This window comes from Penicillium coprophilum (assembly GCF_028826855.1).
Source record: "Penicillium coprophilum strain IBT 35676 chromosome Unknown utg000004l_segment0_segment0, whole genome shotgun sequence".
NCBI lineage: Eukaryota > Fungi > Ascomycota > Eurotiomycetes > Eurotiales > Aspergillaceae > Penicillium > Penicillium coprophilum.
Window position 1 is genome coordinate 5,543,215 of NW_026622723.1, and position 24,152 is coordinate 5,567,366.

Genomic DNA, 24,152 nt, shown 5'->3' on the forward strand with positions numbered 1-24,152 from the left:
TAGTAGTAGATATCCACTAAGCCTGGTAATTACAATTCTTTATTATATACTATAAACCGCCCGAATCTAAATTCGATACTGACTTCGTAATTAATACCTAGTACCTAACTAGGTAAAAGCCTTCTCACTTCGCTCTACAAGGACTATCTAGTGGCCGAAGGCCACTAAGATCCATTATATAAAGTGGACTTTATCCAATAAATTATTATTATTTAAAGGATACCTTAAAGTACTAGATAAAGGAGATCTGTATATATAACTATTACCTAAAATATATTAATAACCCCTAGTTTCCTACCCTAGTATTAAGAAGCTTAAAAGACTAGTTTCTATATATTATTATTAGCTAGGGTATGTAATAGATATACTCGGCCTAGTATAGTACTGCGGCCCAACAACCCCTTTTGGGTTGTTGGGCCGCACCACCCAAAACATAATTTCATCCAAAACATAATTTTAACCAACCCACCATTTTCAATCAATTTTTATACCTCCAAAAATGACTCGATCAAATCAAGAATTAGAAGACCGCATCAAAATTGCCTTGCAATTATATGCTGAAGATCCTAGACTCAAAACCGCTAAATTGGCGCGGGAATTCGATATTCCGTACTAGTTACTCCTCGGCCGGTCAAGGGGTACAAAACCCCAGAAAGGCCGTATAGGCACTAATAAAGCCCTCGATTCCACCTAAGAAGCAGTAGTAATTCAATGGATTCATACCTTAAATAATGCTAATGCTCCGCCAACTGCTGAGATGATTTATAACTGTGCTCTATCGATCCTTCGCCGCTATAACCCCTAGGGGAACCTTAGTTACAACTGGGTGTATAGATTTATTAAGGGACTCCCCGATGATTGCCTCTATATTAAATAAAAACCTATAGAAAAAGACCGAATGGAAGTAGTTACACCTAGTTATTTAAATACCTAGTACGATAGGCTTACTAATACTATTTAGTAGTATAAGTGAGAATACTGGTTTTACAAGAAGCAGTATATGCTCTGAAAAACTGTATTGAAATGCGTGGAGAAGGGAGAAAGCTATCTACGTATAAAGACTATGATATGCTAGGAGCAACCAGAGGTCACATGATCTCTGACACCCCCCACGACTAGCGAATCCTAGTCTATACCCCCCATACTAGCCTAAAAGATCCCTTTCCTTAGTGTAAAAAACCAGATATTTTTCGAGTATTTGTCTTCAAGATGATCCACTCATGGACAGAGCAAGTATAGGAGATGATCTAAATTGTCCGAAGCCCGGACAAATCATGATCCTTTCTATTAATCCATATAAATTGTAGGCTACTTCCGATAGGTATATAGTCCTATTTGTGAAATCCACCTTTTAAACAGGAGACGTGGTAATAGCTTTGTGAGGCCATTAGTAGCTATACTTACCGTGGGAATCTTAATAAATTTGACAGATCTAGCAGCCACTTCTTAACGAAGTCGATGAAATCGAACCGCGATATACTTAGTATTAGTATAAAATTCTGGGTTAGATACTAGGGTAATTGCTCTATTATTGTCTGCAAAGATAGGGATAGGTTTATAGAGAAACCTAGGGATCCCTAATTCGATAAGTAACTATATTAACTATAAAGCTTCTTGTGTAGTAAGAGCTTTAGCAATGTATTCGCTTTCTATAGTTAACAAAGTAATGTAGGGTTACTTTTTGGAGGTCTAAGAAATAACACTACCCCCTAGTTTAAATAGGAATCCGGAGGTTAATATACCTTTTTCACTATATAGACTAGCCCAGTCGGTATCACAGAAGCCGATTAGAGAGGTAGACTTAGTCGAATCAATCGATTCTACCGATAAATTTGCTATTAAGGGAAAAGAGATAACTAGATCTCTTAATCTAGTAAGGTATCGAAACACCCTTTTTAAAGCGCGAAAATACTACTCGCTAGGATTCTTAGCGTGTTTAGTAAGCTTAATAGTGGTAAAAGAGATATCGGGTCTTATTAACACTATCAGCTATACTAATATACCGATTTTTGTCTAATATTCCTTGATTTCTAGCTTTATAGCTAGGCTATTAGATTCCAATCGTAGAGTAAGTATATCCTTTTCATCTATAGGAGTTACAATAGCTTTACAATTTTCGAGGCCGAAGCGCGTAAGGATTTTGTCGATATAATCCTTCTAAGAGAGATAAATTAAACTATCTTAATCCTTATAGATATTAATAGTAAGATATCTTTAAAGTGGACCCTTATCAGAAATATCGAAATACTTAGAGATAGCGGTTTTAAAATAACCAATTACTATCTCTAAGGGAGATAATAGAAGTAAATCGTCGATATAGATCAATATATAGATAGGGATTTAATCAATCTCTTTCTTAAAGATCGAGTGATCTAACTATATCTTCGAGAATCTAATTAATAAGAGGATATTATAAAGAAGCTTATACCATTCCCTAGGACTCTACTTTAGACCATAAATTGTCTTCTTAAGGAGACCTATATAGTCTAGATACTACTTATATTAAATCTTAGGAAGCTTAATATAAATTAGTTCCTTTAGTTCTATATAAAGAAAGGTAGTAATAATATTAATATAATAAAGGTGCTAGCCTTTAGACGCTATAATAGCGGTAAAGATCTTAAAAGATATAGGCTTAGTAATAATAGTATATACCTTGTGAAAATCTAGGTCTTTGACTTAGCGAAAGCCTTAGGTAATAAGCCGAGCTTTGTAGGTACTATTATACTTAATCTTGAATACCTAGCGAAGGGTAAGAGGGGCCCTTTTACCCCTATTATTTAGGCGAGGAATTTATCTCTAGGTACTATTTATTAGGTAGCGATTTAATTCCTTATATACTACGAGAAGCTATTTATCTTTTTTAAGATAGGATATAGCTTGTTTCTAGCTATTAGGTTCGAAACTAGGGTCTATTAGCTTAAGATCTAAAGTAGTAAATAATTCTTTAGATATAGTAGCCGTAAAGAGAGTAAGTAATATATTAGGATGATTAGTAAATAGCTTTATTAAATTAGTATCAAAGAATAATTTTAAAGCCACTATATCAAGGAATACTTAACTAGGTTTTCGAATCCGAGTTAAACGCCTTAGTGCTTATAGAGCTTCTAGTTTAGAAGTAGGTATGAAGTCTTTATCTTGATAGGTATTAGGAACTATATCTATATCTTAATAATTTAATTAAGGCGAGGAATCTATAGAGTGATCTATACTAATAGTCCCCTAGGAAGGAGACTATAGTTCCACGAGAACCCCTAATCTACCTACGTTAAAGTGGATACCTTTATCCTCCTATTATACCTCTATATTCCTACTAAAGCTACCCTCTATTTCTTCGTATCGATCCTATTTAGGATTATCCTCGAATAACGTAGGGTTTGTTGGTAGGAGATTGTTTCGTGGAGTATTATCTTTATTAGCTAAGTCTTCGACTATAGGTGAGGGAGGAGAGGAAGGACGATTCGATTCGGTTCCGAAATAATCACTAAAAGTGTTCTAATCTAAGAAATCAACTAGAATATATCGTTTATAGTTAGGGGGTTTATACTCTTAATCAGGATTTATACCATCAATATTTAAATTATAGGTAGGGTTAGGTAATTATTTAGCGGGAGTCTTGTTAAAAATCATATTGCGAGACCGCTTAATCTTCTTTGTGTGTACGTTATAGAGAACGTAATTATCACCCTTATCATAAGCGATTAATTTAGCTTCTTCTATATAAGAATCTAGCTTTATAGACCGCTTTTCTTTAGGGATCAAGAACTAGTATTAGTAGCTAAGGGCATAAAGGTTTAAAAGGTTAGGTTTCTTCCTAAAGAGTACTTCGTTAGAGATATTCTAATCTATAAGGAATAGAGATAATTTATTATGTAATTAATGCCTCTAAGAAGATATCCCTAGAGATATTTAGGTAGTTAATACTTAGTTATAACAGTAATAAGGGGTTCGATAAGAAGTCGATTTTTAATCTTAGTAACCCTATTTAATTACTTAGTATATAGAGGTATAGGATCCTAAATAATACCCTTTATAGAAAGGTAAGATACTAGTACCTTATACTCTATAGTATTGTCTCTATATACTCGCTTAACTAAATATCTAAACTATATGTTTAGATAGGCTTCGAGCTAAATAAATCTCTCTATAACTTCTACTCTTAATTTAAGGAGAAATACCTATATAAACTATATAGTGTTATCTATAAAGGTGATAAAATATTATTTACCACTATATAAAGTAATTAAGATAGGGCCCTAAACATTAAGATAAATTAGCTCTCTAGGTTTAGATCTAATCTATTTCTACTTCCCAAAGGGTAAGGTATATCCTTTTCCTTTAATATAGGGAGCGTAAGGGTATATAACACCAATACCTTTCTTAAGTTTAATACTATTAGTATAAATCTCTATCTTTCGTACTCGATCTTTACTAGTATAGTAGGTACAGCGATATACTAGATCAATAGAAATAGGGGCTATTTTATCTAGGGCGAACACTGAATTTAAGGATCCGGAGAGTAAATTAACCGAGATCATATAATTAAGCTTATTAATTCCTAGGTAATTTAGCCAGTAGTGTTCACCTTCGTAGGTAGTATAACCAACTATTATTATTGCTAAACCAAGAGATTTATTTTAATAAAGGAAAGTTATCATCCTATTCTTTACCTAGGTACCTATATTAGCTTTATCGAGAGCTAATATAGAGATAAGACTAGATCTCAATCGAGGTACTAGCTATACTTTTTACAAGGTAAGTAAAGCGAGACGTTCGGAATAATCGTGATTCCACAATTAAAGAACGATATTATTATATCCTTCTATATAAAAAATATCCCTAGTAGCTATAGAAACTAGTAGAATATATTCTCTAAAGTTAATAAATATAGATCTATAGGGAGTTATATAAGTACTTATTCCTAAATCGATTATCTATCGTAAAGTATTATTACTATCATCCGCAAGATATCCTTCTTTTAAAATATAATAGTAGTCCTTTCTCTTATTAAATAAACTTTAATCTTTCTTAATATAACGACCTAAATATAAAGTATTTATAAAGAGGCTATTATACTTAAGTAATAGATCTCCGGTAGGTAGTCCTTATTAAGGTACTAGGTTAGAGAAGGGATTATAGATAGTATTAGCTCGAGGCTATTACTACTACTACTAATTAGTAACAATATTACCGGTAGTATCTATATAGCCTATGATTTAACCAGGTATAGGAACAGAAACTTACTAGGGCTACTAAGGTTAAACCTAAACCTTAGCAGTATTTACTTAGACAGTGGCTTTAAGGGGACACTTATTTATATAATAATTACCCTATATACCATAAATATAACAAAAAATATCTATATAAGCTATAGATTTACCTTTTAAGGTCTTATCCTTAGCGTTTTTGGCCGAGTTTTCGGCCTCCTTATTGTCCTTTTTCTTATCCTTTTTTGTGTTATTAGTCGAAGAAGAAGTAGGGATATATAACGTAGTCGTATTAGCCGAAGCTACAGTGCTAGAGATTAATTTATTAGTGGTTTCTAACTTAGTGAATTAGATATAAACCTATTCTATAAAGTTCTTATCTTTCTCGTTAATAATAAGGTTCTAAATAAAAGAGGCACAGCGTAGATTCTCTATAAGGGCTCGTTTAAATTAACAAAGTTCAATTAGTGCTAGGATCTTCTAAGAAGAACTAACTATCTAGTTAAAATCACGAAGTGTATCCTAGAATCGACAAACAAAATCGTAGGCGGAACCCCCTTTGTATCGTAAATCATAGAATTTAGTGTATCGAGTATAATATTCTTAGTGCGAAGTCGTATAGTAGTTATTTCTCAATTTAACAAAGGTAGTATAAGCGTCGAAGATATTAGTAATCAATGAGGTAGGCCCGACATCGAGGGTCTTACGAAGCTAAGTTAGGACTTTATTATTGTATAGATCCCACTTCGAGATACTATCTTAATAGATCTCTATAAGACGCTTATTGTCTTCGACGACCTCCCTTCCACGAGCACGAATCGTAGTAGTGTCAATATCTATAACGCCTTCTTCGATAAGAAGTTTATGAATATAATCGTTTCCGGTATCTTCGTACAGTGGAGGTATAGGGTAAGGAACCCTATAAAGAGCTATACCGATATAGTACCAGTTATTACTACCGATAGTAGTCATGAAAGCAGACTCCTAATCTCGCCAGTTAGATGGTCCTTTGAGCTTTGGATAGCTACTAGCGGGGTCGGTATCCTTAATACCTTGTTTGTAGTATTGTATATCGAGGTCCTTATACCTCTTAGGGCCGGGACGAGATATAGTTATGGGTAGAGCACCGGCGGGGTGCGACGAATAGGAGGTTCGACGAATAGGAGGTTCGATGAATAGGAGGTTCGACGAATGGGAGGTTCGACGAATGGGAGGATAAATTAAAATCCGGCTTTTTGACTGGCTAGTGATAGTAAGAAAAATAGGGTTTACCACTTGGTTTTATAGGTCCCCGAGGGGTTGATGAGACTTGATTCGTCTAAATCAACAAGGGGTGCGACACAAGCACCCAGTGGAGGACTCGAGGTCGTGGAATATACTTGATTTGCAAGGATTCCACGGCGAGCAAGGTGCTTATAACCTAAGAATACTGGTTTTACAAGAAGCAGTATATGCTCTGAAAAACTGTATTGAAATGCGTGGAGAAGGGAGAAAGCTATCTACGTATGAAGACTATGATATGCTGGGAGCAACCAGAGGTCACATGATCTCTGACAATAAGATTCACCCAAAAAATCTATATAACTTCGACAAAAGTGGCTTTCGAATCGGCGAAGGATAGGAGTAAAAGGTTGTTTCTACTAGAGGAAGATATTCTAAGATTAGTACGGGAGGACCTATAGAATCCCTTACTATTATTGAATATATTTCTACTAATAGTTAGGTTATACTACCTTAGTTTCTAGTAAAGGTAATAGTTTATATAGAGAATTAGTATTATAAAACTAACCTCCCTAATAATTACTAGGTAGCTCCTATACCTAATAGCTAGATAAATAATATTATTACCTTTTAATAGCTTTAATCTTTTAACTAATCTACAAAAAGCTGGGTTATAAAGGGTGATTTTCGCCTACTTTTAATAGATAATCATAGGTCTTATTTAATATATAAATTTATTAAGTATTACTAGGATAATTTAATAATTCTATATTACTTTATACTATATACTATATATATCTACCAGCCCCTTAATAATATCCCTTTTTAGGTGTTAAAGCACTATTTTCGAAAGAATAATAACACTACTATCCAGTGGGGTGGATCTGTGAAATTAAAGTCGGATTTCTTCGCTAATATCCACTAAATTCGCCTCGTAGTATTTAAAAGCTGTAGAATATAGTATAGGTTTATTAAATATAGAATCTATCCTATTAATTTAGAAAAGGGGCTTATCAAAATAGGGTAGGAACCAGAGCTTCCGACCGATCTAGTGCTTTAAATATTCGACAGCGATACCCCTCCTCCTATATCAAGTTTAGTACACAGTTCGCCGATTAAAACTATAGAAAAGCTTTAGGTACGGATTAATAAATTCAAGAGAAAGGGCCCTTAAATTGAGTCTTTTTTATCTAAGATATAGCGTTAATTAGACCCTATTTTAGATAGTGGTCTTACCTTAGCGGAAGCGGGAGCTTAGTACACTAGCGATAATATCAAAATTTTAGACTACAAAAATCGCTAGGAAGCCTAGAAATTAAAGTGGTAGGTTAATATAGGGGGTCCTTAATCGGTTTATACCACAAAAAGGTATATAAAAATAAGGGATAAGGATAAAAGGCGCCGAATCATTCGCTAGGCATAGAAAGAGTATATTACAACTGTAACTACTAGGGCTACTCTCTATATAGATCTAGGAAAGTGATAAGATTAATACCTAGGGAGATAGAGCGGAATCTAGGGATTCTATAAAATATAAACTTATTATAGATACTATAGGGGAATAGGTTAAAAATAATGGTTTTATTAAGTATATACTCGAAAATTATACTTTAGATAAAATTATATTTTAGGTGGTGCAGCCGTAAAACCCCTAAAGGATTTAGTGCGGAAGCGAAGGGCCGAGTAAGGAAATATATAGATAACTATCTAATATATAAATAAATAAAGATATAGAGAGACTATCTACCTAGGTTATTAAGACCTCTTCTTATCCCTAAAAGACCCTAGTAGTATATTTTGATAGATTTCTATTCCTTTCTAAAGGACTTATATAGATTTGATATAGTATTTATAGTAGTTAATCGCTTAAGTAAGAGACTAATTTCTAACGAATTTAGTAAGTGAGTGGGCTATATAAGCCAGTGGGCCACCTAACCTAACCTACAATTTTAAATATAAATATATCAACCAAAATACCATTAAATTAAATACAGTAAAATCACCTATCTTACTAGGTATCTATTAATCTTATATCCTATTTCTCCACAACCACTACACTTTAGCGGGGCCTATATACGTACTTATAAAGCTAGCGAAGGGCTTCTTTGTAGATAGGAGGGAGATAATTCAATTACTTCCACTTGTTTAGTAATTAATATAGATAGTTCTTAAACTAAGAGGCCTTCTTCGGTAGGTATCTACCTCCGGGATCTAGTACACTTTTACTTCTACTTCTTATTAGCGGTATATAATTCCTTATTTTCTTTAGTGAGTAAGATTATACCTTATATTATAAGATAGAAGCCTTCGAAAAGCTAGTTCAATATATAATCTAATAGGCTAGGTAGGCTTTAAAATCTTATATAAAGTAAAGCTTTAATTAATAAAGCCTATTAATATAGTTCTTTCTCTATAGTTAGTGTTTTTAGTATAAAATTTTAGCTTCATTCACTCCCCCTACTAAGGGGAGGGGTAGGTATTCGAAGTCGAATATTAAGCTTTGATATCACTCTCTAGTTTAAAAGGGACTAAACTAGCTACCCTAAAGCTATTTTTAATAGTCTCTAATTTAAATATTTTAATTTATATAAGAGGGTATACTTTAAGGAAGTTAAGTTTATTAATATAATTAATCCTAGTATATATTTTTATCTTAACTAGCTAGCTATATAATCGTTTTAACTAATATCTAGAGATTATAAAAGATAAGATAAATATATAGGTATATAGATTAGTATTACCTTATTTTACTTATAAATTTTATCCAATTTAGGCGTTAAATAACTTCTATAGCTATTAAGTATTAAAAGCTAGTATACCCCTTTATACATAAAGTACTAGGCATAAAGAGCTTCTTAAGCCACCGAAGTCTAACTTTATTAGAGGTTTAACTATTAGGACTAACTTAAAAGCGCTAATTCCCTAGAAGGCCGTTAAACTATAATTTAATAAAGACTTTACCTTTAAAAATTATATATAGAGGAAGGGCCTATCTAGAAGTATTTATATATTTAATTATAGTCACCTATTTATAATTTCTAGGTTATAAAACTAGCCTCTAACTATAGTATTCACTCCTTATAATAACCTTCGTATTTATAGTTAATCCTATGATAAAACTAGTCTTATTAAAGTTACAAATATTATTAGGATCGATTCTAAATTAAAGGATTATTTTTTCTAAATTAAACTACTCCCTAATGATTTTAGGGTCTTTATATTTTGTACACTTATAATAATACCGTTTTAAGAATTAGGAGGAGAGGAGAGGATATTATTTTATAAAGTTATATACCTATTTTTCGCTAACCGAAAGAACTAGGGTAATTTCACACTTTTGAAGTGGAAGATCCGCTATTTCCTATACTGTTAAGGGCTAGGTGGCTAATCTATAAGAGTCTATAGAGAGAATCTATTTTTTAAGAGATTCCTCTTTAAGTTTAGTTAGTCTATAGTTATTAGCGGGTATTTAGGACGAAAGAAATCACTAGTAAGGCGGCGTTATAAAGTTATACGCGGTATATTAAAACGACGCGCTAATTCACGAATTAAAGAGATTTCTTTATTTTTAAAAGCCTAGATAGCTAATAAAAGCCTACCCTCTTACTCTACTAAATTGCTAGAGGATTAGGAGCGAATTGGTGGTATAGTACGTGGTTAAATTGACTAAGTGCTAATCTATAGATATATTTCGGGTTCGGTGGCCCACTAGCTTATATAGCCCACTCGCTTACCGAATACATTATTCCTTATTATAAGGATATAGATATAAAGAAGATAGTCTAATTATTTACTAATTATAGAGCGAAGCGAAGTAACCTATATTATAAGGGCTGGGGTGTATATTATATGACCTTACTCCTATATAAGGTCTAAATCTATAGAGTTCTAATACGGCGAAAATATTATCGCTAAGAAATAGTAGAATAATTCTACCGGTATTAGATATACACTAAGCCTAGTAATTAAAATTATTTATTATATGATATAAACTATCTAAATCTAACTAAATATAGAAGTATAAGCTAGGGGCCTATATACTTAGTCGGAGGATTAGGGGTATACTTAGCTAGGCGATTAGGGGTATACTTAATTAAAGATATTAATAACGAAGTTAATAGTGAAAATAATAGGATTTTAAAATAAAGTTAAAAGATAAAGCTATTTATAGTATAGGAATTAGTTTATCTCCGATAATTTAGATATAGGGTATTCTCACTGTAGGGTCCTAAGATAATACTATAAAATTAGCCCTATATTAGTTATATAATTTAATAGAGGTATAAACTTAGTAGATTAAATTGATTAATTGATTAGGGCTAATTATATAGCGATCATAGAAGTACTCTATGGCTAATATAACTTAGGGGCTATACATTATTTATACTATAGCGATCCTATAATAAGCTATACTTATATTAGAAAATAGTTACTATAATAGACTAATCTAAATCTAGAATTAGCGCTATACTAATAGTAAAATCGCTATACTAATAGTATATTATAATTGGTATACTGTCACGGATAAACTATGTGCGCTACTATATATATTGGTCCTGGGCATATCAGAGCTCTCGCTCTGATATAATGGTCTTTTGGCCGAGCGGGAGAATGTGCGCCCAGGCATATCCTTCACATATACTTAACTATATTTATTAATTGCGGAGCGAAGTGAAGTAACCTATATTATAAGGGCTCGTATATATATTGTGTGACCTTACTCCTATATAAGGTCTAAACCTATAGAGTTCTAATATAGCGAAACAGTAGAATAATTCTACTAGTAGTAGATATGCACTATATCTAGCAATTAAAATTCTTTATTATATAATATAACCTATCTAAATCTTAATACGTAATTATAACCTAGTACCTAAATTGATAAAAACCTTATGACTTTACTCTATAAGGACTATATAGTGGCCAAAGGCTACTAAGATCCCTTATAATTTAGTAGAGTAAGAGGGTAGGATCTTACTAGCTATCTATACTTCTAAGAACTAAGAAATCTCTTTAATTTGTAAAGTGGCCCACTAGTTTGATATACTATATATAACTTTATAACACCACCTTACTAGTAATCTTTTTTGTTCTAAAATATTGTTCTAAAATACGCGCTAATAGCTATAAATTAATAGAAATTAAGGAGAAATCTCTTTAAAAATAGATTCTCTCTATAGATTTATATAGAGCGGCCCCTTAGCTATCACACACTAGCTAACTAGTCATAGTTAGGTTAGACAGTTTAGGGTATAGTTACCTTAATACTAATACGCCTTAGGTATTCTAACGCCAATAATACGGCTATCGTCTCTCGGCTATTACCTTATCTATAGGCCTTACTATAGCCTACGTCCTTAGAAGTCGTTTCGAGAAATCGATACTAGGTAGAGCGCCGAGTAGATCTATACTAGGGTATTAGTCTAGCTCGTAGTGTTATTGAGTTATAACTAAGTTAAGAGTTAGTAGTCTTAAAGGTAGATATAAGTAATAATATATAATCAAAGATAAAGAACTAAACTAGGTATATAAAATAAGTATCCTTATATATCCTTTAGTTTCTTCCTTATAGCTAGGTAGATAGTGGATTAGTAGATTTACTTTAGCGAAATCTACTTATCTATAGTTAACTATTCTACTACCTATATAGTTATATAACCCCTTAGGTCTAGTCCTATTACTTCGCTAGGGTTATCCTTATATAACGCTAGTCTTATTAGCTCTTAATAGCCTATTTATATAGTAGGGTGCTTTAGCCTAGTAGGTACCTAATAGGTCTATAATATTACCTCCTCCTCCCTAGGAGTCTTATCCTCGAAGCTTATAAAAGCTATAGTCCCCCTCTTTCTAGTAAGTTAGCCTTTCTTTTATCTTAGTCTATTATACCTAAAAGTAAGGCTAATTCTATTCTTAAAAGTATCTCTAAACTTCCTTATGATTCCTTAATCGCTTATTATATATAGGCTTACTATATTAAGGTAAATAGTTTTATAACTACTATTTCTTTTAGTCACTATTTAGGTACTAGTGTTTCTTATGTAATAGATCGCTCTTATTATTATCCTAAGTATACTATATATATATATATATAGGTAGGTTAGTTATATAAGTGGGATTTTTATATAACGTATTTTATTACTGAGCTACCTACACCACTAAACCGCCTACCCTAACTAACCTACTAACTTTTCAATAAATATATCTCCACTAAAACGCTATTAAATTAAATCTAGTAAAATCATCTATCTAGCTAGGTATCTATTAATTCTATACCCTATTTCTCTATAACCACTACACTTTTGTAGGGCCTATATACGTGGTTATAAAGCTAGCGAAGGGCTTCCTTATAGAGGGGAGGGAGGTATTTTATCTACTCCAATAGGCTTAGTAATCAATTAAGACACTTCTTAAACTAAGAGGCCTTCGTTAGCCTATATCTATTTCCGAGATTTACTTCGCTTTTACTTCTACTTCTTATTTAAAGCGCGTAATTCGCTTACTTCTTTCTTAAGTAAAGTAGTAGACTATATAGTAATCTAATAGGCTTTTAAAACCTGATTTATTGTATTATTTAGTGGATTTAGAGGACTCCTCGACCTTATACAAAGTAAAGCTTTAATTAACAAAGCTTACTTTTATAATTATATATAGTTTGAGGGTGTTTTTAGGTCCTAATCGCTTCCTCTACTCAGAGGGGGGGTTAGGGTTCGGAGTTAAATATTAAGCTTTAAAATCACTTTATTAGGTAAAAAAGGCACTAAACTAGCTACTTTAAAGCTATTCTTAATAGTCTCTAGTTTATAGGCCTTAATTTATATAAGGGGGTATAATTTAAGGAAGTTAAGTTTATTAATATAGTTAATCCTATATCTTATTTTTATCTCTACTAACTAACTATATATATATTTTAATACTATAAAATAGCTAATATTAAGAGGCTATAAAAGGTAAGAGGAATATAGAGGTATATAAATTAGTATAACCCTATTTTACTTATAAATCTTATTAAATTTAGGGGTTAAATAGCTTCTATATCTATTAAGAATTAGAAGCCTATACCCCCCCTTTATATATAGAGAAGTACTAGGAATAAAGAGCTTTTTAAACTAGCGAAGGCCTATTTTATTAGAAGTCTAACTATTAGGACTAACTTTAAATCGCTAGTTATTTAGTAGGCCTTCGAACTATAATTCTATATAGACTTTACCTTTAAAAATAATATATAGAGGAAGGGCCTAACTAGATAAATTTATATATTTAATAGTAGCTACCTATTTATAATTTCTAGGTTATAAAAGTAACCTCTAACTATAGTATTCACTCCTTATAATAACCTTCGTAGTTATAGTTAATCCTATTATAAAACTAGTCTTATTAAAGTTATAAATATTATTAGGGTTAATTCTAAATTAAAGGATAGTATTTTAAATAAGTATAAACCACTCTATAATAATCTTTAGGTCTTTATATTTCGTATGTTCGTAATTATAGCGTTTAAAGAATTAGGAGGAGAGGAGAGGATACTATTTTATAAATTTTGTAACCTAATTTTAGCCGACCGAAAGAACTAGGGTAGTTATATATTTTTAAAGAAGAAGATCTACTATTTCTTATATTATAGAGGGCTAGGGGACTACTCTTTAAGAATCTATAGAGAAAATCTATTTTTAAAGAGATTCCTCTTTAATTTCTATTAATTTATATAAATTAGGGTATATAGTACTTCGTGAAGTATAGCCAGAGAGGCGGTCGCGTAAAGTTATATATAGTATATTAAAACGGCGCGCCACTTCGCGAATTAAGCTTACCCTTTAATACTATAGTTAGAGTAGCTAGACAAATTATAAATTACTCTATATTCCTCTAGGAGTTAGAGTTAGTATACTTATTTTCCTATATATTTAAGGATCCTAAATAGTCCTACCTATCTTAGGGATAGTTTCTTTATAGTTCTTTCTTTAAGTTATAGGTTTTTTATTAATAGTACTACTAGATTATTCCTTTCAAATAATATTTCCTTATAATATTTATTATACTAAAGGGCTTATATTTTAGTAGCTTTTTACTATAATATCTATAGTTTTTCTTAAAGCTCTTCTAGCTTTTAAATATAAGATAATACTACTAGTACCTCCCTCTCTATACTACTATCCTTAGCGTATATCTAAAAGTTTAGGTTAAATCCTAGTGGTGCCTAGAATAGTGATATTCCTATTATAGTATTAATAGTATTATTATAGGAGAACTCTACTACCTATAGTAGTAAGGGCTATATTTTCTACTAGGTATTAATAAAGTAGTATAGGTAATATTCTAGGGTTTAATTTATTCGTTCTATCTACCTATTAGTTTAGGGGTAAAACACTATCGAAAACTATAGTCTTATTCTAAATAGATAATAGAGTTTTAACTAAGATCTACTTATAAAAACTAACCCTTGGTTAGATATAATACTATTTAGTGGTCTAAATCTTAGTTTAACTTTTTAATAGAATAGCTTAACTAATTCTAAAGTGTCTATTATAGTTAAAACTAGGAAAAAAAGGTACTATTTTAAGAAATAGTCTATAACTACTTAGATAGTATTAACTATCTTTCCTTTATAGTTTAATTAAGGTAGTCCTTTAATAAAATCTATTAATAATACTATAAAGGGTTAAGATAGAATTAGTAGCGGTTTAAGCTTACTAAATAGCTTATACTATAGTATTTATATAGTTTAGTATATTTTATAAGTCTTAACGTAGTTTTTAATATCTATTTATATATAAATCTAGTAGTACTTATATCTAAGTAACTCCTCTATTCTCACCCTACTAAAGTAGCTAGCGGTAGGGTTATTATAGTGTATTTATAGTAGTTTTATATAAATACCCTCCCTTTTTTATATATATATTTATCCTTAGTACTATAGTATTCCCAAGGTATTAATTAAGTAGCCTTTTATACTAGGTTTCTATACTACGATATCCCTATTTTAGTAGACTATCTCTAGGTCTTTAGCCTATAGCCTTCCTACCTATTTAAGAATATCTTTAGTATCACTACTAATATACTAGATTTTTACTATAGTAGAATCCCTAATATGAAATAAAACCTTTAGATTATTATATAGTTCTCTCTATTCTAACTAATTATCTACGCTAATACTTTCTATATTTATACCTATAGATAGGTACACTAGGTCTAGGGTTTCCCTATATACATCCTGTGCCAAAAGTCTTGCGATAAACCCCACAATTTAAGCGCATAGTATATCACCCCCCCCCAACCACCCTATTTATTTTTTTCTTCCCACAACAACTATAAGCTCTTTCGGCACTGAAATCTCTGGAAATAGGGGTATTTAATACGAGCTATCTCCTAAATAACGTACGGGGATATATAGTGCCCTAGATACTGGGGTATCTGCTTCGAAACTCGTCGTCGAATATAGCTATCACCGGAGCACTATTTACCGTATAGAAGAGCGGTTTTTAGAGCAAAAGAATACCTCGTTAAGACCCTATACTAGCCGCCCCCCTATCTTTAACTAAAGCGCCCATAAATCTTTATATTTATAGGCCCGCTGGAACCCTCTTTGGTCCTATAAACGCCTCGGTGTAAGCTACCCTAGGTACCCCTCTTAAAGTACAATTCGAAGGGTTTACGGAGCCTATAATCTATATAAAAGGATATCTCTAAATAAGATCCCTATTAGCGTTTAAATAGTAAAAAAAGGACTCGCTTTTACGCGGAAATAGCGGATATAACTTGATTTTTCGAACTAGATCTAGTTAGATAAATATTCTATTTAACGAATATCTAATTCTAGTATAAAATAGGCCTAGAGGTTACAATCTAAGACCTATCGGCGTAAACTTATAAATCTTAAGGTTTATATAAAGGATATTACGTAAATAGTATAGGCTAGGATCTAGCTTAGTAGGCGTATAAAGTTAGTAGTTATAGAACGGGAGAGGTATAGTATTAGGAATAGCTATATAGTAAATTCCTATCTTAATACTCTTAAAGAAGGCCTTCTCCTAATCTATATACCTAGAACTATCTTCTAGTAAGATAATACCTATATATATACTATAGGTATTATAGGAGAGTGGTTTAAAGAATATAGGGTATCGAGGATTAGCCTCTATATTTACCTAATCTTAGCCCTATTAAGCCTTACTAGTGGATACTAAAGGTTAAATTATTAAATATATACCCCAAATTGATAGAAATAGGTAGGAGTGTAGAGGATTGGATATATTTTAAGAGAGCTATATACGCTATATAGGATACACTTGATTAGGGTGTAATTAACGATTTAATTCGCTCTATACCTAGGAGATTGCTTACTACGCGTAAAGCAGAGGGGTATTATACTAAATATTAAATATATTAAATTCATTGGCCATTTCTCTATCTATTAATATTAAAATGAATATATATTTACTATATTAGTGGTGTAAAATATATAGTTGAATGTAGTGATATATATTTGATAGGGTGTGGGTAAAAACCGACTGTCGCAGGACTTTTGGTCATAGAGTGTAGCTACTTACTTAAATCTAAATTAGAATTCCAAGTTATATTCTATCGGATACTATAGGTATATCTAGGTATATAGATTAAATATATTTAATATACTATTATATCTAGTAGTACAATTAGGATCTTAGTATCCTATCTATACTTACTTTCTCTTCTTCCCTCTCTCTTAGTCTTACTTCTAGATAGAGAATATCATTATCTCCTGTATTATTATATTCCTATAAATCATACTTATAATCTATATCTAGATTTTTGGTTCCTATAATACTTTATATTATAAGGACTAATAGTTCCCTATTATCCCTATAGGTTAGGCTATTATTATCTATAATTTAGTCTTAAATTAGGATTATTAATTCTATTCCTAAGGCTACTTACTTAGAATTTAGGACTCTAGATAGCCTATCTATAGGGTTTATCTCCCCTAGCCTATACTTTATAATAAAGTTAAAAGGTATAAGGAATATATACTAATATACTTATTATCTATTTAACTTCTATTATATTCTAAAGGTATATAGATTAGTATAATTAGATAGTACTTTAATTAGGTATTTACTCCTATTAAGGTAGTGTCTCTAATATTAGAAAGAGTGAATAATAGCGAATAGCTCCTAGTCTAGTATTATATAGTTTAGTTCTATACCTAAGAACTTTCTTAACTAAAAAGTGACTAGATACTATTATCCTTTATTATCTAGTTAGAATAGTACTCTACCTGTTCCTCTATTTAAAGTGTTATTCTCTAATTAGATACACTATTCTAGATTAAAGTAGTATAGTAGGGCTATAGATTTAAAGGACCCTTTTAGGTATTAGAATACCTCTACTTTAGCTCTATTAAGTTAGACCCTTCCTAGTTTCTTCCTATTTTTTGACCCTTTAAGTACAAGGGATCTTGGTGGCCTTCGGCCACTAGATAGACCTTGTGAAGCGAAGTGACTTATTAGTAGTTAGTTAGTGAGTGACTATGTGTTGATTACGTAACCACAGCTGGATCTAGATTCACTAGTTTATATCACGTGATAAGAATTTCCAGTACTAAGGCCTCTAGTACAGAGGCCCGGCAGAATTATTCTGCCATTTCTCAGCGATCATTTTTCACCGCATTAGAATCCTATGGATTTGGACCTCATATAGGAGCAAGGTCACGTGACATACACCTGAGCCCTTATGATATGGGTTGCTTCGCTTCGCTACGCAATAAAATTATAGAGATCTAAGACTTTAATCTATAGTCTTAGTCTACCTTTATAAGTAGAAGTACTAGTATAAATATTAGAGGAACTATACTATATATAAAGCGCGAAGGAAGTATTATTGCGGAGCGAAGCGAAGTAACCTATATTATAAGGGCTTATATATATATCACGTGACCTTACTTATATATAAGGTCTAAATCTATAGAGTTCTAATATAGCGAAAATATTATCGCTAAGAAATAGTAGAATAATTCTACTAGTAGTAGTATAAAGTAGATATCTACTAAGCCTAGTAATGACAATTCTTTATTATATGATATAAACCGCGCGAATCTAAATTCGATAGTGACTACGAAAACCTAGTACCTACTAGGTGAAAACCTTCTTACTTCGCTCCACAAGGACTATCTGGTGGCCAAAGGCCACCAAGATCCCTTGTATCTATAAGCTAAGTATTAAAAACTAAGCTATTTTAGGGACCTCCTATTAACTTCTATAAATCTAGTATATAAAGTAATACTTTATAACTACCTAAGTAGGAGACTTTCCCTAGGTAGGGGCTTTTCCCTATTATTTATTATTATCAACTTTAATAATCTATACTTTAACCTTTAGATCTAGCTAGGGTTACAACTACCACTAAGGTAATAGGTTTCTTTTTCTTTAGGTATTTATATATTATATAACCTTAGGCTTTATAGCTAAAGTACTATCCTCCCTTTATTAAGGTTTCTTATTTACTTATAGATAATATTACAAGGGATCTTGGTGGCCTTCGGCCACTAGATAGTCCTTATAGAGCGAAGTAACAAGGTTTTTACCTAGTTAGGTACTAGGTTTTTTTATATAATCACTATCATATTTAAATAGTTAGATTTAGAGAGTTTATATCATATAATAAATAATTTTAATTACTAGGTATAGTGTATATCTACTACCGGTAGAATTATTCTACTATTTCTTAGATTTTTGCTGTATTAGAACTCTATAGATTTAGACCATATATATAAGTAAGGTCACGTGACGTATATATAAGCCCTTATAATATAGGTTGCTTCGCTTCACTCCGTAATAATACTTCCTTCGCGCTTTATATATAGTATAGTTCCTCTAATATTTATACTAGTACTTCTACTTATAAAGGTAGACTAAGACTATAGATTAAAGTCTTAGATCTCTATAATTTTATAAGAAATACTCTAGTAGAGCTTTATAAGGATATTAAAAGTAATATATAGTTTATAGGCCTTTCTAATTAGGAAATTCATTAAAAAAGTATAGTAATTTTAATAGAAGGTCTTACTTCTAACTTCCTATAGGTACCTATATCTCTTTAGCTAACTAGATAAACTCTAAGAGGAAGTTGTTAAAATTATCCTTAGGTTTTACTTTTAACTTTAAGTATTAGTAAAGGCCTTGGTAACTTGGCTTAGGTTCTTAAAAACGCTTTATAAGTGGTCTAATATATCTTTAGTATTAATATAAGGTTTACTCTATTATTTAAATAGGGTATAATATATATATATATACCTTTCCTTTATAATAGCTCTAAACATAGAACTTTTAGTAGTCTAGGGTAGGGAAATAACTAGTACTTAGCCCTTCGCTTCCGCACTAAACCCTTTAGGGGTTTTATAGCTATACTACCTAAAATATAATTTTATCTAAAGTATAATTTTCGAGTATATACTTAATAAAACCATTATCTTTAACCTATTCCCCTATAGTATCTATAATAAGTTTATATTTTATAGAATCCCTAGATTCCGCTCTATCTCCCTAGGTATTAATCTTATCACTTTCCTAGATCTATATAGAGAGAGTAGCCCTGGTAGTTACAGTTGTAATATACTCTTTCTATGCCTAGCGAATGATTCGGCGCCTTTTATCCTTATCCCTTATTTTTATATACCTTTTTGTGTTATAAACTAATTAAGGACCCCCTAAATTAACCTACCGCTTTAATTTCTAGGCTTCCTAGCGATTTTTATAGTCTAAAATTTTGATATTATCGCTAGCGTACTAAGCTCCTACTTCTACTAAGATAAGGCCACTATCTAAAATAGGGTCTAATTAACACTATATCTTAGATAAAAAATACTTAATTTAAGGGCCCTTTCTCTTAAATTTATTAATCTATACCTAAAGCTTTTCTATAGTTTTAATTGGTAAACTATATACTAAACTTACTATAGGAGGAGGGGTATTACTATCGAATATTTAAAATACTAGATTAGTTAGAAGCTCTAGTTCCTACCCTATTTTAATAAGCCCCTTTTCTAAATTAATATAATAGATTCTATATTTAATAAAACTATATTATATTATATTATATAGCCTTTAAATACTATAAGGTAAATTTAGTGGATATTAGTGAAGAAATCTAACTTTAATTTTATAGATCTACCCTACTAGATAGTAGTGTTATTATTCTTTCGAAAATAGTGCTTTAATACCTAAAAAGGGATATTATTAAGGGGCTAGTAGATATATATAGTATATAGTATAAAGTAACATAGAATTATTAAATTATCCTAGTAATACTTGATAAATTTATATATTAAATAAGACCTATGATTATCTATTAAAAGTAGGTGAAAATCCCCCTTTATAACCTAACTTTTTATAGATTAGTTAAAAGATTAAAGCTATTAAAAGGTAATAATATTATTTATCTAGCTATTAGGTATAGGAGCTACCTAGTAATTATTAGGGAGGTTAGTTTCACGATACCAATTCTCTATATAAACTATTACCTTTACTAGAAACTAAGGTAGTATAACCTAACTATTAGTAGAAATATATTCAATAATAGTAAGGGATTCTATAGGTCCTCCTATACTAATCTTAGAATATCTTCCTCTAGTAGAAAAAACCTTTTACTCCTATCCTTCGCCGATTCGAAAGCCACTTTTATCGAAGTTATATAGATTTTTTCGGTAAATCTTATACTACTAAATAGTATTAGTAAACCTATTGTACTAGGTATTTAAATGACTAGGTATAAGTACTTCTATTTAGGCTTTTTCTATAGGTTTTTATTTAATATAGAGGTAATCATCGGGGAGTCACTTAATAAATCTATATACCTAGTTATAAGTAGCTAGGGCCGGCCCAGAGGGCCAGCCTTGTGAAAAAAAAAAAAAAAAAGAGGAAAGAGAAGAAACATCAGAGAATTGGCCAGTTTATTATACTAACATGTAATATAAAGCCCGTCCGCTACCTGCGCTCCTATAGAGCGCCGCTAGCGCTCTGCTCTATAGGCCAGCGCGGTAGGTATACGACCGGTAGAAAGAAAAGCGGTATTAGAAGTCGAAAATTTAAAAAAAACACCCTAATAATACACTAAAGGTAGGTAGAAACTAAATTTAAAAACGGTAAGTTATAGTACCTATCTTAAATAATCTACAAGGGATCTTGGTGGCCTTCGGCCACCAGATAGTCCTTGTGGAGCGAAGTGACAAGGTTTTCACCTAGTTAGGTAACTACTGGGTTTTAATTATATAATCACTATCGTATTTAACGTATTCGGTAAGCGAGCTGGACACGCAAGCGAGCTGGACACCCCACTCAAAACGCGTCCATAAATTAGCACTTTATCAATTCAACCACCCACTATGCCACCAATTCGCTCTCAAAGCTCAAAAAAATCAATCGAGCAAGAGGGTAGGATATTACTAGCTATTCAGGCTATTAAAAAACAAGAAATTAGCTCTATTCGTGAGGCAGCACGCTAATTCAATGTACCGAAGTCAACACTCTCTACCCGTATCCGTGGGGTACAAAACCGCGCGATTTCTCGCGCTAATTCGTCGAAATTGACCGAAATTAAAGAGGAATCTCTTCAAAAATAGATTCTCTCTATAGATTTACGTAGAGCGGCCCCCCGGCCTACTACTGTACAAGAAATAGCGAATCTTTTACTTCAACAACGTAGAACCACCCCGGTGATTTTGGTTAGCGAAAAATAGACCTATAACTTTATACAACGGTATCCTCTCCTCTCCTCCCGATTCTCGAGACGCTATAATTACGAACGTGCGAAGTGTGAAGACCCAAAGATTATTTAAGAGTGGTTTACACTTATTCAAAATACTATCCTTTAATTTGGAATCGACCCCGATAATATTTATAACTTTGATAAGACTAGTTTCGCAATAGGGTTAATCGCTACTGCGAAGGTGATAATAAGGAGTGAATACTATGGTCGGTGCTCGCTTTTACAACCTAGAAATCGCGAATAGGTAACTGCTATTAAGTGTATAAATTCGTTAGGTTAGGCCCTCCCTCTGTGTATTATTTTTAAAGACAAAGTCTTTATAGAATCATGGTTCGAAGGCCTACTAAATAACTAGCGATTCGAAGTTAGTCCTAATGGTTAGACTTCTAATAAAATAGGCCTTCGCTAGCTTAAAAAGCTCTTTATTCCTAGCACTTCTCTATATACGAAGGGGGGTATAGGCTTCTAATTCTTAACGGATATAGAAGCTATTTAACCCCTAAATTCGATAAGATTTGTGAGTAAAATAGGGTTATACCAATTTATATATCTCTATATTCCTCTTACCTTTTATAGCCTCTTGATATTAGCTATTTTGCGGTATTAAAACGTGCGTATAGTCGGTTGGTAGAGACAAAAATAAGATATAGGATCAACTATATTGACAAACTTGACTTCCTTAAATCATACCCCCTTGCACGAATTGAGGCCTATAAACCAGAGACTATCAAGAATAGCTTTAAAGCAGCTGGTTTAGTACCTTTTTCACCTAATGAAGTGATTTTGAAGCTCAATATTTAAGTCCGAACCCTAACCCCCCCTCCGAGCAGAGGAAGCGATTAGGACCCAAAAACACCCTCGAACTATATGTAATTACAAAAGTAAGCTTCGTCAATTAAAGCTTTGCTTCGTACAAGGTCGAGGAGTCCTCCAAGTCCACTAAACAATACGATAAATCAGGTTTTGAAGGCCTGTCAAATCACTATACAGTCTACTGCTTTACTTGAGAAAGAAGTAAGCGAACTACGCGCTTCAAATGAGAAGTAGAAGCAAAAGCGAAACAGATCCCGGAAGTAGATACAGGCCGACAAAGGCCTCTCAGTTCAAGAAGCTTCTCAATTGATTACTAAGCCTATAGAAGCAGCTGAAGCACCCCCCCCCCTACTGCAAGAAGTGCTTCGCTAGCATTAGAACCACGTCAACGGGCCCCACTAAGGTGTAGTGGGTGTGGGGGAATAGGGCATAAGATTAATAGGTGTTTAGCTAGATAAATCAATTTAATTGATTAAATTTAAGGGTATTTTCGTCGAGAAAAATATAGTTGAATTCAATGGGTTTAGTGGGGTGTCCAGCTCGCTTGCGTGTCCAGCTCGCTTGCGTGTCCAGCTCGCTTGCGTGTCCAGCTCGCTTGCGTGTCCAGCTCGCTTACCGAATACGTTAAATAGTTGGATTCAGACAGTTTATATCATTTGATAAATAATTTTAATTGCTGGGCATGGTGTATATCTACTGCCGGCAGAATTATTCTGCCATTTCTCAGCGATGACATTTTCGCCGCATTAGAACTCTATGGATTTGGACCTCATATAGGAGCAAGGTCACGTGACGTACACCCGAGCCCTTATGATATGGGTTGCTTCGCTTCGCTCCGCAATAAGAGAAAGTATATATAAATTAGTAGAAAGGATAAGTTCCTACACTAGATTATACACAAAATATAATTAGATACTTTTGGTGAGGGAAAGCTAGGCGGTCAGCCGAGTCAGATACCGAGAACCAATCAAATCTCAGGTTTAAACGCACACCCACACTAACATACATACATGGTTGATAATTAAGGTTCCCCTAGGGGTTATAGCGGCGAAGAATCGATAGAGTATAGTTATAAATCATCTTAGTAGTTAGCGGAGTATTACTATTATTTAAGGTATAAATCTATTGAATTACTACTACTTCTCAGGTGGAATCGAGGGCTTTGTTAGTGCCTAT

At 32.3% G+C, this 24,152-nt stretch overlaps 4 protein-coding genes across 4 annotated transcripts; 2 read left to right on the forward strand and 2 right to left on the reverse strand.

Moving 5' to 3' along the window:
- Window positions 1–3,345: 3,345 nt before the first annotated feature.
- N7500_006531 (uncharacterized protein) lies at window positions 3,346–5,782 on the reverse strand (the record flags this gene model as incomplete). The annotated part of the gene is made up of 8 exons (XM_056677675.1): window positions 3,346–3,495; window positions 3,664–3,765; window positions 3,936–3,981; window positions 4,309–4,618; window positions 5,077–5,116; window positions 5,245–5,264; window positions 5,381–5,517; window positions 5,745–5,782. 8 exons carry the CDS (start codon window positions 5,780–5,782, stop codon window positions 3,346–3,348), a joined length of 843 nt encoding a protein of 280 aa, XP_056532675.1.
- Window positions 5,783–5,966: 184 nt separating this feature from the next.
- Window positions 5,967–6,179, reverse strand: N7500_006532 (uncharacterized protein; the record flags this gene model as incomplete). Its single annotated transcript, XM_056677676.1, has 1 exon — window positions 5,967–6,179. One exon carries the CDS (start codon window positions 6,177–6,179, stop codon window positions 5,967–5,969), a length of 213 nt encoding a protein of 70 aa, XP_056532676.1.
- A 15,601-nt stretch (window positions 6,180–21,780) lies between these two features.
- N7500_006533 (uncharacterized protein) lies at window positions 21,781–22,233 on the forward strand (the record flags this gene model as incomplete). The annotated part of the gene is given in 3 exon segments (XM_056677677.1): window positions 21,781–21,883; window positions 22,031–22,119; window positions 22,135–22,233. 3 exon segments carry the CDS (start codon window positions 21,781–21,783, stop codon window positions 22,231–22,233), a joined length of 291 nt encoding a protein of 96 aa, XP_056532677.1.
- A 133-nt stretch (window positions 22,234–22,366) lies between these two features.
- Window positions 22,367–23,348, forward strand: N7500_006534 (uncharacterized protein; the record flags this gene model as incomplete). The annotated part of the gene is made up of 7 exons (XM_056677678.1): window positions 22,367–22,407; window positions 22,487–22,493; window positions 22,562–22,618; window positions 22,740–22,914; window positions 22,953–23,044; window positions 23,124–23,177; window positions 23,241–23,348. The coding sequence occupies 7 exons, from the start codon at window positions 22,367–22,369 to the stop codon at window positions 23,346–23,348; spliced, it is 534 nt and encodes a 177-aa protein (XP_056532678.1).
- Between the last annotated feature and the right edge of the window lie 804 nt (window positions 23,349–24,152).